Source organism: Pseudorca crassidens, chromosome X, assembly GCF_039906515.1.
Source record: "Pseudorca crassidens isolate mPseCra1 chromosome X, mPseCra1.hap1, whole genome shotgun sequence".
Lineage (NCBI taxonomy): Eukaryota > Metazoa > Chordata > Mammalia > Artiodactyla > Delphinidae > Pseudorca > Pseudorca crassidens.
Genome location: NC_090317.1, coordinates 67,363,730 through 67,378,328, shown reverse-complemented (window position 1 = coordinate 67,378,328; position 14,599 = coordinate 67,363,730). Strand labels below are relative to the sequence as shown.

At 37.2% G+C, this 14,599-nt stretch overlaps 1 protein-coding gene across 2 annotated transcripts in view; it reads right to left on the bottom strand.

The window, feature by feature from the left end:
* Positions 1 to 562: 562 nt before the first annotated feature.
* MAGT1 (magnesium transporter 1) overlaps positions 563 to 14,599 on the bottom strand; it is a 47,842-nt gene continuing 33,805 nt past the window's right edge. Inside the window, exons 8-10 of one of the 2 annotated variants that reach the window (XM_067724447.1) lie at positions 6,353 to 6,427; positions 3,877 to 3,967; positions 563 to 2,594 (exon numbers count right to left, since the gene is read on the bottom strand). In XM_067724447.1, the coding sequence (XP_067580548.1) occupies positions 2,579 to 2,594; positions 3,877 to 3,967; positions 6,353 to 6,427 (182 nt within the window). In that variant the 3' untranslated portion in view covers positions 563 to 2,578. The remainder of the gene's footprint in view (positions 2,595 to 3,876; positions 3,968 to 6,352; positions 6,428 to 14,599) is intronic. The other variant, XR_010940121.1, reaches the window with a different exon arrangement.

Sequence of the window (14,599 nt, the reverse complement as noted above, 5' to 3'; positions counted from 1 at the left end):
CTGAAAGGAACACTGAGGTGGTTTAATCCAATGCACTCACATTAGAATAAAGAAACAGGTCCAGAGGGGTTCACTGATTTGCCTATGGTCACATAGCTAGACAGAAACAAAGTAAGGACCAAAAGCTGTTTAAAAGCCAGATTTCTTTACTTCCTATCCAGTGTTTCTACTCCATATTTGCAAATTTACTGCTGCCCAGTCTTATATAACTTGATAATCTGTCTGGGTAACTGTTTCAAATTAATTAGTGCCAAAAGGGAATTACCTAGTCACAGCATTCACTGACTAGGGCAAAATGTAATGAACCATTGAAAACAGTCATTCATTTACTTATCTTGGTTGTTTTGACTAATCTAATGGGTGACAGCATTAATGAAGGATAATGTATGGAATCCTGGAAGAATGTATCTCAGTCCAGAAATACCTAAGTAAATTGGCCTATCAAATTCACTGTCATTAGGACAATAAGAAATTTAACTATAATTTCAAAATGGTACGTCCTAATATTACAATTCTAGTTTAGTGTTTTAAATTCACCTCTCCTTAGATGTTAACCAGAAACTCAGAATTTAGATTGTAAAAGTTTATTGATATGATCAAAAAGCAAACAGCCAGACATTTGGTTATCTTTGTCACTACAATGTGTCATTTTAAATAGTATTTTTAAATGCATAACAAATAATATTTAAACAATTGCTAGAAAAGTTAATTAAGAGTCTACTTAAGGCACTTCAGATGAAAGCTAATTTCAACATTTCCACAAAAGTAACACTATTCTAAGTGTAGTAAATCTGCTTTCTACAGATTTTAGCCAGAATGCAACTTCTCTCCTTAAAGAAGAAGAATGTGCTCTTAAGAGACAAAACAAATACAAAAAAAACTGTCATTCTTTCAATGTTCGTTGCAAATTATCTGGAGCTATACATTTTACATGGCAGTAATATTCCCCCGGTTAGTATGTACAAATCAGGGTATATTCATACAAGTCTCATAAGAATCACAGCATAAATTTACTTGGCCTGAGACAAGTACAAGAACAGCAGATAAGGAATCCAGAATCATACAATTTACAGTGGAGTAACAAAAACAGGCTCCACTAGAGAGTAAATATCCCCTCACCCACCAAATCTACTAACAAAAACAAAAACAAAACCCCCACATACAACATTTCTTCTTAGGCAATTATATCCATCTCTTTCTTCAAACCTCTATTATATAAGACTTCCAGACCACGTGGGAGAGTTATTAGATGGTAAATAGTAGCAGGCAGTCACAGTATTATTTTAATGTAATAATACTTCTAAGATTTATTAAACATTTTTTTCATTATCAGAATTCTCATATTTCCATTAACAGTGGCATTTCTGGATACTCTTTATAACTATGGGGGAGGTTATAGCTAGATCTAATGATAACCATCAACTTCCATTCTTCACAGAAATTTGGTTAGCACATACGGTTATTTTCACTGACAGAAAAAAGATAAAACTCAAAACTTCTTCAAATGATTACTTTGTTCTCCACTTAAAGTGAGAAAATGAAGGCTAAAATAATAGCAAAAACCAGAACAGCTTTCAAGAAACATTTACTTTCTATTCACAGGCAACAGCTTAATATTTCACGATTTTATTTTCCCAATCTAGGGGAGTCCTTTTCCTAAACACAAGGGTTAATGAAATATGTTGCAACTGTAATACAGATATCAACTTAACCAGATGAACCTAGCTTTTTCTCTTAGGTACAAATGAAATAAGTGATGAGCTCTAATTTGCAGAAACGTTTTAGACCATTTAAAATTTACACTGATTTTAGCACTAAGCTACATTTTTATTAGAAAGGCGCCCACCTTAAATAAAAGAAAACTAGGGAGACAGAATGAGCCTGAAATCTTTCCAAATACAGGTAGTTAATACCACACTCATGCAGAAATCATAATCCTGCATTTAGAGATATTTCTTAATGTCTACAGCTACCAAGAAGCATAGTTTGCACTGCATTTCAGGAGGAAAGATGGAGGAGGACTGGCTAGTCTTTTTTTCTAAAGTCTAGACATGTACTCTGAAGAATGGTGTTCCATTTTCAGAAGACACATAGCACATATGATTTCTCTGCCCAAAAGGAAAGATGTGCAAAGTATACACATCCATGCAAAGATGGAAAAGTTAAGAATGGATTCTTGATGTTGTTATCAGAACTGCCCCCCACACCTTTGGATAAGATAATAAAAAATCAGATGGTCAAAAGTTAACTAAAGCAGTTTTGAACCTTGTTGTAACTAAAATGAAGTAGTAGCTTTAAAATTTTTAAAAAATATTTAATTCCACTAAATTAAATATTCCACAAAGTTTACTGGGAAGGGAAGGTTAAGAGGAGAATCATATCCAAATACTTCATGATTTTGATGGAAAATTGCTTCTTAAGGCACTATACATCTTCTTTGGTTAAATAATTAACTATTTTAATCACTTGAAAAAAAGAGGTAATACAAAATACACAAATTGCATTCTTCTTTTCACACACACGTTTTTCATTTTTCAATTTCCATTACTCCAGTGTCTACATATCTCTGGAATCCTTTTTAACTCATCAGAAAGCTGAAACAAAAATATATACCAATCTATTAGTCTCTGAAAGAAAAGTAGTCTTTACTTCTAATAAATATCTTGATTTTTTCAGATCAAAGAACGTTTGGGTACATGTATAATAAACTTTGAGTATCAATCACAAAAAGTGAGAAACACTGAGATATTGAGGTAGTCTTAGGAGAAAAGGAAATAGAAATAACTTCGAATTAAAATATCTCCTGGAGACACCAATTAATAACTGAATCAACCACGGTGATCAAATACGTAACAGAAGTCCCAGCTTCTGGGGAGCAGAAGATTACCCTTGTATCTCAGCTAGTATTCTATAGGGGATAAATTATTTTAAAATGTACATACACAGAAGAATAAAAGTATAAAGCTAGAGGATTATAAGTCAAGGATCAAAGTTCTAGTAGGTTTTGGTCTTAAAATTAAGTAACTCTGCAGAAAATGCAAAAGAAGATTAAGTTGTTCACTAATCAAAATGCATTTAGGAATGTGACAATATAATGAACTGATCAGGGAGTGTTTCAAAATTACCTACTAAAAACTTGTGTTAAAAATACGAAGAATGAATGTGTCTCAAAAATATCACTTGATATACTTTACCTTTAGTGTTCATAGTCGTTTATACAACAGGACAATGTTGTATTAAAAGAATAGGAATTATAGTAAATGGCACTCAGATTATAAAACTAACTTACAACATTCCCCATTGTGTACTGGTACATTTATTTTGGCTAGTAACAGAATAAAACCAAGAACTTATAACCAGGAGAATAATGTCTTCCCTGAGCCTTAGAGATCTCTATGAACATTATAAGCCAATTAGACCTTCTTAAACACTCTTTCTTATTATACACTCTACAAACTGGATTCTAATCAAATGTTCTGTTTATGCCAGCTAAAGAGCCTGAAAAGTAGAGTGAGAAGTTTTAAAAAACATTAGAAAAATAATTCTGTCCTCAAAAACACGTAAAGTATGCAGATAAGGAACTGTATGAGTAGACAGGGTATAAAATGTCCTAATCATTATGTGTTTGATAGATTTCTAGGTTAAATTAGGAGATGTCAGAATAACCCTGAATGATGTTCCTGAGAAATCACATGCTATTGTTCATTGTATCATAATTATTTTAATTTCTATATGCAACATACCTAAATTAAAGCCTACCTCTTTGCTTTAGAAGCTAGAGTAATTTGGCAATACAGTCAAAAATACTATAAAGCAACATCAACTCTAATCATTGTAAGTATAGATAATCACTATATAAATGAAAAATAATCATACCTATATGGATATCCATGATATTTAGATCTGAAAATAGAGAGCATCCAACTGAAGAATAATACAACGAGTCCAATACCAGCCACACACATTACTGCAGAAAAATAAAAGGACAGTAAAATGAGCATGTTAAGCATAATAAAGAGCAAGAGCATAACTTGTAGGCTATACTTCCAAGAGTAAAAAGCAAGGGCTTTAATTTACTGGTAAATCTAAACTGTACAACAAAGTTCATCCCCATTCTTATATCTTCAGCAGTCTGCCTTCTCCTTTAATTTGCTCCATTACAATATAATAGAATAGTTCCATTTACATACTTGTGTAATTTAATTGTATGAAATAATGAATTTTATTAAAGCCATCACAGTCAAGAATTTAGTGTTAAATACACTGTTTTATGACTGACAAGAAAATAACTCACTCAGTTATTAAACTTCTTTTAAATTCTTAGTATGATCTTATTTATTATTGATAAATATTCACCTAAAGACATCTGGCAATATCACTGTGAAAGCCTTACTTGAAAGTATTTTATTCATTCACTGGTAACTACACTGCTTGTATGAGGAACTCCTTCAACATGGATTCCGCATTTGAATTATGAGGGGAAAAAATCCACCCAGATTCCTAGTCCTAAATTCATAGCTCTCTCCATTAATCCCACATGCTCTGGTTTAGCATAGCAGTTACCAACCTTAACTCTAGATGCTGACCCTACAATGCTCAAGTATGATTCCCATAACATGAGGCTCTTTGAGTCCCTGGACTAAGACTGGCTAAGAAGCATAGAGGGAGGGGTGTGGGAAAGCATGTGTGCTACAGCAATGGAAGCTCCAGGGAAACTGGAGCTCCATATTTATTGGCCGATACCAAAAACAACTTTTAGTTTTGTTACTTAGAGAATAATTCTTTTTCCTTTTAAAATTTTCACACAATATGATTAGGGGCCAAAATGTAAATGTTAAATATATTATATCTGAGTATTAACACATGCTCTTTGGAGAAGTCTTTTTTTTTCCCTAATCAAATGCACACATACATGTATATATACAGTTTCACTCTGAATATATATTTGTACTCTACTTTTTCCACGTATCTAAGAGTGCTTCAGGTAGTTCTTGGTACATAATAGGCACTAAAGAAATATATATTATTACTATTTGTGACTATTTCATTAAGTTAGAATCTTAGAAGTAGATCAAATTGTGACTATTTTAATATATGTCACCAAAATGTTTTACAATTTAAATTCATGCCAGCAGTGTAGTACCCAGATGGCCTTTCCCCAATAATGAATACTGAAATAGGCAATTTTTCAAAAGTCAGGAATGAAAGGATGTATATTGACTAGATAAAAAATTGTTACATTAGTTCTATTTTTCTAATATGTAAAAATTCATTTCAATTCAGCAAAATACATATCTCCCAAATTTAAAATCCAATGTCATCATCTTTTTTCTAGAAGAAAAAGTAAATAGATTTATTAACCTAGGTTAATTTTGATGACATTTAACTCTTTAACCATAAAAAGAAACTCTTAGACTGATTTCATGTAAAACTCTTAGACATAAATTACATTGTTTGCATTTCTTTGTAACAAATATCAGTGTGTGAATATTCTAATATATAAAAAGTCTATGCAAACCAATAGGAAAAGGAATAAGACTCTAATACATAAATGGCAAAAGACATTTTACAGAAGGGAAAACACAAACAGCTAATAAACATCTAAGAAAATATTCAACTATACTAATAACCAAAGAAGTACAAAATAATGTATTTCCCCCTTATCTGATTAGCAAATATACACATACACATTTTTAATGAGGTTATCTAATGTTGATAAAGTTACAGTGAAACAAGCATTCTGAAATACCACTGGTAGGAATCTAAATTATTAAAATATTTGGGGAAAGAATTAGGCATCGTCAGCTTAAAACATCAAGATAATTGAAAATACTCATACACAGGACCACACAGTCATTCTACTTTAAGGAATTAATATGAAAGAGGATAAAGTTTAATATGCACCATAATAGTCACTAAATAAGTATTATAATGAAAGTTAGGAAAAAAGTAAACACTTAACAAAATCAGATTGGTTAAGTAAATTACAGTATAGACTATAAATTAAAAATTATGTATGGGAAAGTATTAGTGAAATATTTTAACTCTGGTTAAAAAGGGGTGGTATAAGATTCAAAGTATTATACATACAGTTGAAAAGATGTTTTTATAAATGGAAGGAACTTATATTACGTTAAAATTATTAGCTTTTCAATGGTGGAACAATGGGTAACTCTCCCCCGAAATGTTTCATTCTCCTATTTTCCCCCACATTTTCTACAATGAGCACATATTATTTTTATAATCATAAAGAAGTAAAATAATATAACTAAGAGGGGAAGTGATTAAAAGGACATTCTTTTTTCTGTATTAAAGGCAGAATTGCTACATTTTGGCATATGATATGACTTACTCTTTCGCTTTCCAATATCCATGTCAGATGTAGCAGCTTCACATAAAAGCACCATCCCTAAGGTAACCCCACCATCTTAGAAAAATTGTTTAAGGAGAAATTCACACAGACAAAAATAACATACAACTTTAATATTTCTAGAATAATATAGAATGAATAAATATATAAACCTTCTACTCTCAATTATAAAAAATTATAACTACATAATCTGGTGTCTACATAGTATGACAATTATTTACTATGAAGATAAAATAAAAAATTAAGGTTAGAAAATTACTTTATTTGCACAAATAAAAACTGATATTTTAAACAAATGTCTGATACTTGTTTTTAAATACTGTCTGATATCAGTATTTAAAACTGATATTTAAACTCATAGATGAAATATGAGTTTTCCTCTAAAATTGTACTTTGAAATAAACTTCTGGAACATTCTTCCAACTATTGCGTCAATCTCATACACATTTAAAAAAGTTAAATAGCCATTTTGAATATTTGAACCACCCTCCAAAAAAGAACACACTTGAAACGTACACCATTTAAAGAATAGCAACTGGGCTTCCCTGGTGGCGCGGTGGTTGAGAGTCCACATGCCGATGCAGGGGTTCGTGCCCCGGTCCAGGAGGATCCCACATGCCATGGAGCGGCTGGGCCCATGAGCCATGGCTGCTGAGCCTGCGCGTCCGGAGCCTGTGCTCCGCAACGGGAGAGGCCACAACAGTGAGAAAGAGGCCCGCGTACCGCAAAAAAAAAAAAAAAAAAAGAATAGCAACTAATTTTTATTTGAAAAATAACTTATCAAAATTTTCCAGAATTTCAATAATTAACCTTTAAAGCACAAATGACTACTAAACTACCTAAATTGTCCTATTCTAATAAAAAGAGAAAATCCTGCGAGCCATAACCTCACTTTTATTCAGCTTAATATAGAAGCTATATAAATACAAAATAGACTTACTCGTGCAAAAGGTAACACATGGCATGGCAGAACAGTAAAATAAGAAAAATCACATTTTGAAACAAAGAGAATGTGTTCTAGTAGAAAAGAGAGACTCACCCTGCAGTTTGGTGAATACAAACAGCAGTTTAAAATGCTCATATTAATTATGCATATACACATGCATATTGTATGCTACCTCATGTGGGTATAATTAAACAGAAAGGGGCATAAACTCATTCATGTTTTTTGTTTTTTAGCCAAGTTGTCTTCTCCAGTGATTATTTTTTTTCTTACTGGGGTTCTTTGTATGCATGTAAGCATAAGGACTGATCATTTCTATAGGCTTTGGCTATAGGTACTCTGATTAATGGTTGAGACTTTTGTTTTTGGAATGGTTTGCTTCTGTATCACGGTCTATGAGCTTTCCATCTTACAGTATACCACCAAGGTCCAGCTATCAAGAGCTATGGTGCACTTCCATATGTATTGTTTCATTTCATTTATAGACTCTTTAAACTTTTACTATTATACTTTTACTGCCTATTATAGGGAGGCACTATTAGTTGGAGTCACAAAGTTAGAGGAAATACAGACCATTCCTTGGACAAGTTTACACTCTAGTGGGGGGATACAAGCAATAAATAATAAATAATTACATAATCATGATGACATGTTACCCTGAGAGAACTAAATAGAAAAGAGAGGAGGTGGTATTACATAACATACAGGAACTAGGCTACTAAACGAGCTACTAGGGGGACTTCCCTGCTGGTGCAGTGGTTAAGAATCCGCCTGCCAATGCAGGGGACACAGGTTTGATCCCTGGTCCGGGAAGATCCCACATGCCACAGAGCAACTAAGCCCGTGCTCCACAACTACTGAGCCTGTGCTCTAGAGCTCACGCACCACAACTACTGAAGCCCGCATGCCCTAGAGCCCGCGACCCACAACTATTGAGCCCACGTGCCACAACTACTGAGCCCACGTGCTGCAACTACTGAGCCCATGTGCTGCAACTACTGAAGCCCACACACTTAGAGCCTGTGCTCTGCAACAAGAGAAGCCACAACAATGAGAAGCCCCTGCACCGCAATGAAGAGTAGCCTCCGCTCACCACAACTAGAGAAAGCCTGCATGAAGCAACAAAGACCCAACGCAGCCAAAAATAAATTGAAAAAAATTAATTAAAAAATTAAATAAAAGAAATAAATGAGCTAGTAGGTTTGGGGTTCACGATGGCAGAGTAGGAGGATGTGAGCTCACCTCCCCCAACAAACATATCAAAAATACATCTAAATGTGGAATAATTCTCATGGAAACATAACTAGACACTGGCAGAAGAAATCCTATACAACCAAAACTGAAAGGAAGATCTCCACTTAACCGGGTAGGTCAGGAAAAAAAAAGGCGTTGGGTCAGGACCTACTCCTCCTGGAGAGATCTGTAAGGAAGAGAAGGTCTGCATGGGTGGATCCTCACCCTGGGGAGTGAGCAGGTCATGTCAGAGTCTGGGCATCCCAGTCCTTGCCTGCTAGGAAATTTGCTGGGACAGACAAAAGGGCTACAGAAGCTTAGACTCTACTTGCAAGGAGCACACGAGTGATGGCTTACTAACCATCAGGGCAGAGTGAGCCCTGCACTGATGTCTGTCACCACACCACAACCCCAACCGGAAGGGGCGGACACCCCGGCTGTGCTCACTCCACCCTACAGCCTGGCGCGAGATCTGGGCAAAGACTTGGTCTAGCTATGCAGAGACAGACCAGGTTGCCTAGGGTGGTACCACAAGAACATGCAGCAGCTAAGCGCTGAAATCTCAGGAAGACAGGCCCTGGGAGAGGACTCATCTAGCTATGCGAAGACTGCCTGGAGGGCCTGGGGTGTGGTCCAGGTGTACACAGTCGTTCCTATCGCAGTGGCACCTAGGCTCTGCCAACTCCACACCCTAGCTTAGCTCTAGATATGGGACAGACAGGTCCTGGGAGAAGACTGCCACAGAGGCAGCCCAGATCTCTCATGGCAGTGCAGCCACCTCAATTCCTGCAGCCACAATGCTCCAACCCCCACAGCCTTGCACTAGATCTGGGACAAACACAACAAAGGGACGCAACCTTGGACTGCTTCTGAGCGGAACTGTGGATAGCTACACAGGCAGCACATAAGTCCTCTGTGACTGCATAGGCCTCACTTGCTTCAGCAATCACCTCCGATGGGGCAGGGCACGCATTCAAGGGCAGTGGAGCCTGATTGAACCCGACCCTCAGGGCTTCTATTCCAAGAACTGGGGAGCAGACCCTGCCCCTAACAGGGTAGGGATAGCCATGGAGCAGAGAGGAAGCCCACCTCATATCTTGCATAGTCTCTAGATACTCCAACACCAACCAAAACCCCCATCAAGGGGATAATGACCAGCACACCCTGAGGAAAGACGTGGCTGGTATCCACACCAAAACCACCCTCGCAGCAAAAACGTTGGACACACATAGTCTACACCGGGATGCTCCCACTTAAAAACACCCCTTTAAGACCACAGAAGATAACTGTTTCTCCTGAAATCATAGAGACAGAGAATGTTAAGTAAAATGAAAAGGCAGAAGAACTACTCCCAATTAAAGAACAAGAGAGGGCTTCCCTGATGGTGCAGTGGTTGAGAGTCCGCCTGCCGATGCAGGGGACACGGGTTCGTGCCCCGGTCCGGGAAGATCCCACATGCCACGTAACGGCTAGGCCCGTGAGCCATGGCCGCTGAGCCTATGCGTCCGGAGCCTGTGCTGCGCAATGGAAGAGGCCACAACAGTGAGAGGCCCGCCTACCACAAAAAAAAAAAGAACAAGAGAAATCCCCAGAGAAAACAAATAATGAAACAGAGCTCACCAGTCTAGTAGACCCCAAGTTCAAAAAGGTGGTAATAAAAATAACTGAATTAAGAAAGATTATCGATAGAAATGCAGATCATTATAACAAGGAACTAGATAAAGAAAGGATTCCAAAGGCAGCAAGAGAAAAACAGTCAGTTACAAGGGAACCTCCATAAGGCTATCAGCTGATTTCTCTGCAGAAACTTTGCAGGCCAGAAGGGAGTGGCATGATATATTCAAAGTCCTGTAAGGGTAAAACCTGAAATCAGGATAGCCAGCAAGATTATCATTTAGAATAGAAGGAGAGAGAAAGAATTTCTCAGACAAGCAAAAACTAAAAGAATTCAGCAATACTAAACCTACCCTAAAAGAAATATTGAAGTGTCTTCTCTAAATAGAAAAGAAGCAAGGATCTATAGGAAAGGGAAAACCACAAGAGGAAAGGCAAATATATAAAAGGGTTTAAGATCACTTAAATAAACCAGTACAGGGCTTCCCTGGTGGCGCAGTGGTTGAGAGTCCGCCTGCCGATGCAGGGGACACGGGTTCGTGCCCCGGTCCGGGAAGATCCCACATGCCGTGGAGCGGCTGGGCCCGTGAGCCATGGCCGCTGAACCTGTGCGTCTGGAGCCTGTGCTCCACAATGGGAGAGGCCACAACAGTGAGAGGCCCGCGTACAGCAAAAAAATAAAATAAAATAAAATAATAATAAACCAGTACATAGATTTAAAAAACAATTTAAAAAATTTTAAAAGTGACTGTAACTACAATAAACAGTAAAAGGTTAAGCATGAAGATGTAAAACAGGACATCAAAATCACAGAATGTGGGGGAGGGGAGTATATGCATATAAATGAATATATATATATATATATATATATATATATATATATATATATGGTAGGCTGAAAGGTTCGTTCGGTTTTTTCCGTAAGATGGCTCTAGTAGCACTTAGTTGTCTTTATTCATTTGAAACAATTTTGTTAGACTGTATGTGACAGCTGTCATATCAGCATGCATTTAAAAAAAACTAATCAAAATTGGTGAATTTTTGTGTAGCCATTTTAATACTGAAGATGGGGGAAATAGCAACATTTTCAGCATATTATGCTTTATTATTTCAAGAAAGGTAAAAACGCAACTGAAATGCAAAAAACGGTTTGTGCAGTGTATGGAGAAGGTGCTGTGACTGATCGAACATGTCAAAAGTTGTTTGCGGGGCTTCCCTGGTGGTGCAGTGGTTAAGAATCCGCCTGCCAATGCAGGGGACACGGGTTCAAGCCCTGGTCTGGGAAGATCCCACATGCCATGGAGCAACTAAGCCTGTGTACCACAACTACTGAGCCTGTGCTCTAGAGCCCACAAGCCACAATTTACTGAGCCCGTGCTCCCTAGAGCCCGTGCTCTGCAACAAGAGAAGCCATCTCAATGAGAAGCACGTGAAGCGCAATGAAGAGTAGCCCCCACTTGCTGCCACTAGAGAAAGCCCGTGTGCAGCAACGAACACCCAATGTAGCCAAAAATAAAATAAATAAATTTATAAAAACAAAAAAAGTGATTTGCAAAGTTTCGTACTGGAGATTTATCGCTGGACAATGTGCCACGGTCGGGTAGACCAGTTTAAGTTGATAACAATCAAATCGAGACATTAATTGAGAACAATCAACGTTATACCACGTGGGAGATAGCCGACATACTCAAAATATCCAAAACAAGTGCTGAAAATCATTTGCACCAGCTTAGTTATATGAATCGCTTTGATGTTTGGGTTCCACATAAGTTAAGCAAAAAAAACGTTCTTGACCGTATTTCCACATGTGATCCTCTACTGAAAAGTAACGAAAACGTTCCGTCTTTAAGAAAAATTGTGACAGGCAATGAAAAGTGGACACTGTACAACAATGTGGAACAGAAGAGATCTTGGGTCAAGCAAAATGATCCACCACCAACCACACCAAAGACCAGTCTTCATCCAAAGAAGGTGATGTTGTGTATATGGTGGGATTGGAAGGGAGTCCTCTATTATAACCTCCTTCCGGAAAACCAAACGATTAATTCCAACAAGTACTGCTCCCAATTAGACCAACTGAAAGCGGAACTCGATGAAAAGCGTCCAGAATTAGTCAACAGAAAACGCATAATCTTCCATCAGGATAACGCTAGACCGCATGTTTCTTTGATGACCAGGCAAAAAGTGTTACAACTTGGCTGGGAAGTTCTGATTCATCCTCCTTATTCACCAGACATTGCACCTTCGGATTTCCATTTATTTCAGTCTTTACAAAATTCTCTTAATGGAAAAAATTTCAATTCCCTGGAAGACTGTAAAAGGCACCTGGAACAGTTCTTTGCTCAAAAAGATAAAAAGTTTTGGGAGGATGGAATTATGAAGTTGCCTGAAAAATGGCAGAAAGTAGTGGAACAAAAGGGTGAAGATTTTGTTCAATAAAGTTCTTGGTGAAAATGAAAAATGTCTTTTATTTTTACTTAAAAACCGAAGGCACTTTTTGGCCAACCCAATATATATGAATCTATGTACAAAACAGAAACAGACTCATAGACATAGAAAACAAACTTATGATTATGAAAGGGGAGAGGGAGGGAGGGACAAATTAGGGTTATGGGATTAACAAACACAAACTACTATACATAAAATAGATAAGCAACAAGGATTTACTGTATAGCACAGGGAATTATATTCAATATCTTGTAATAACCTATAATGGAATATAATCTGAAAAAAACTGAATCAGTATGTTGTACACCTGAAACTAACACAAATATTGTAAATCAACTACACTTCAATAAAAAAATAAAAGAGCCAGTAGAAGAAAGTACATTATATACGATGAAGGCAAAGATATTTGTATAAAAGGAAGCATAAGTATAGAATTGCGGAAAAATGTTTGTTACTTTGATTATTATTGTCCAAGCTACATTTAAACAATTTCTTTGCCTACTGAATTAGCAGTTTAAAAAAATAATACATCACGATGGTTAGGACTTGCCAGGGAAAGCAGGGCACATATATATTTCTGGCAGCAAACCTCCCTACCCCACCGCCTTTTTTTTTTGGCCACACTGCGTGCTATGTGGGATCTTAGTTCCCTGACCAGGGATTGAACCCACACCCCCTGCACTGGAAGCACAGAATCTTAACCATTGGACCGCCAAGGGAAGTCCCTCCTACCCTTAAATTTAAGCAAAAGCCTTTTGGAAAACAATTTGGACAAAACACGAAGAGCAATAGACAGATTTACACACTCTGTTTCATACTTCTGGAAATTCAGAGATATGCCAATTATTATTATTATTTTTGGCTGTGCCGCGTGTCTTGCAGGATCTTATTTCCCTGACCAGGGATCGAACCTGGGCCCCCAGCAGTGAAAGCCTGGAATCCTAACCACTGGACCACCAGGGAATGCTGTCAATTATTTTTATACCCAAGAAAACATTCTTTCCAATATTCACCAATAGGAGAATAATTGAATTATGATATATCCATTATAAAGACATTGATAATGATGACTATTTTTCCTTTTCCTTGCCAATATTTTCTTATTGCTCTGTAATTCTCATGCACTTTTGTAACTTTGAAGGCCATATACAATTTATTAAATGCTTATAATACATTAAAAAACCAAACTGTGTGTGAAGTATGTCTATAACTATAAAAAATGGAACTCCTCTTAGTCATCTAGATGATGGGATGACAAGGCAGGGCAAATGACACTACCACCAAGTCACTGGGCAGATTCTCTAACAGCCTGGGCTACAATTGATTCCTGTATGTCAATGTTAGGACCACTTGGCTGAGAAGCGCAACTCTAGGAACATTACATTTATTCCCCTTGTTGATTTGCTCCGCAGAGTCACTGTTTATGCATTCAGGTGGGTAAACTATGATCAGTAATACTAAGAAATGTAGACTGCTACCTATCTGATATCACTGTTACCCATTCTTCAGCTTACAGAGACATCAATTTTCAGATGTGAGAAAGTAAAAATCTGCCCTGCCATTCAAGAGGATGGGCCAACACACATATAAAGTAGCTGCACAGTTTACAGGAAATAATATTTCTCCGTAGGGCATGCTGCAGCTGTAAAATGTCAAAATAAACCCTGTCTTTGAGTAACTACAGTTTTCTTACTCAATGAGGAACCTTGTTCTCTAAAATCGTAGACTGATTCAAATTACATCAGTAAGAAGGAAACATTCCATTCTGGACTGGAGGATCTAAGTTACTCAATTTACAAGTACATTTCTAAGTAGCCTCAATTTACAACCAAAGTACAGAGCTTTAAAAAAGGCGTTTCTGGGTTTCCCTGGTGGTGCAGTGGTTAAGAATCCACCTGCCAATGCAGGGGACACGGGTTCGAGTCCTGGTCTGGGAAGATCCCACATGCTGCGGAGCAACTAAGCCCACGAGCCACAACTACTGAGCCCAT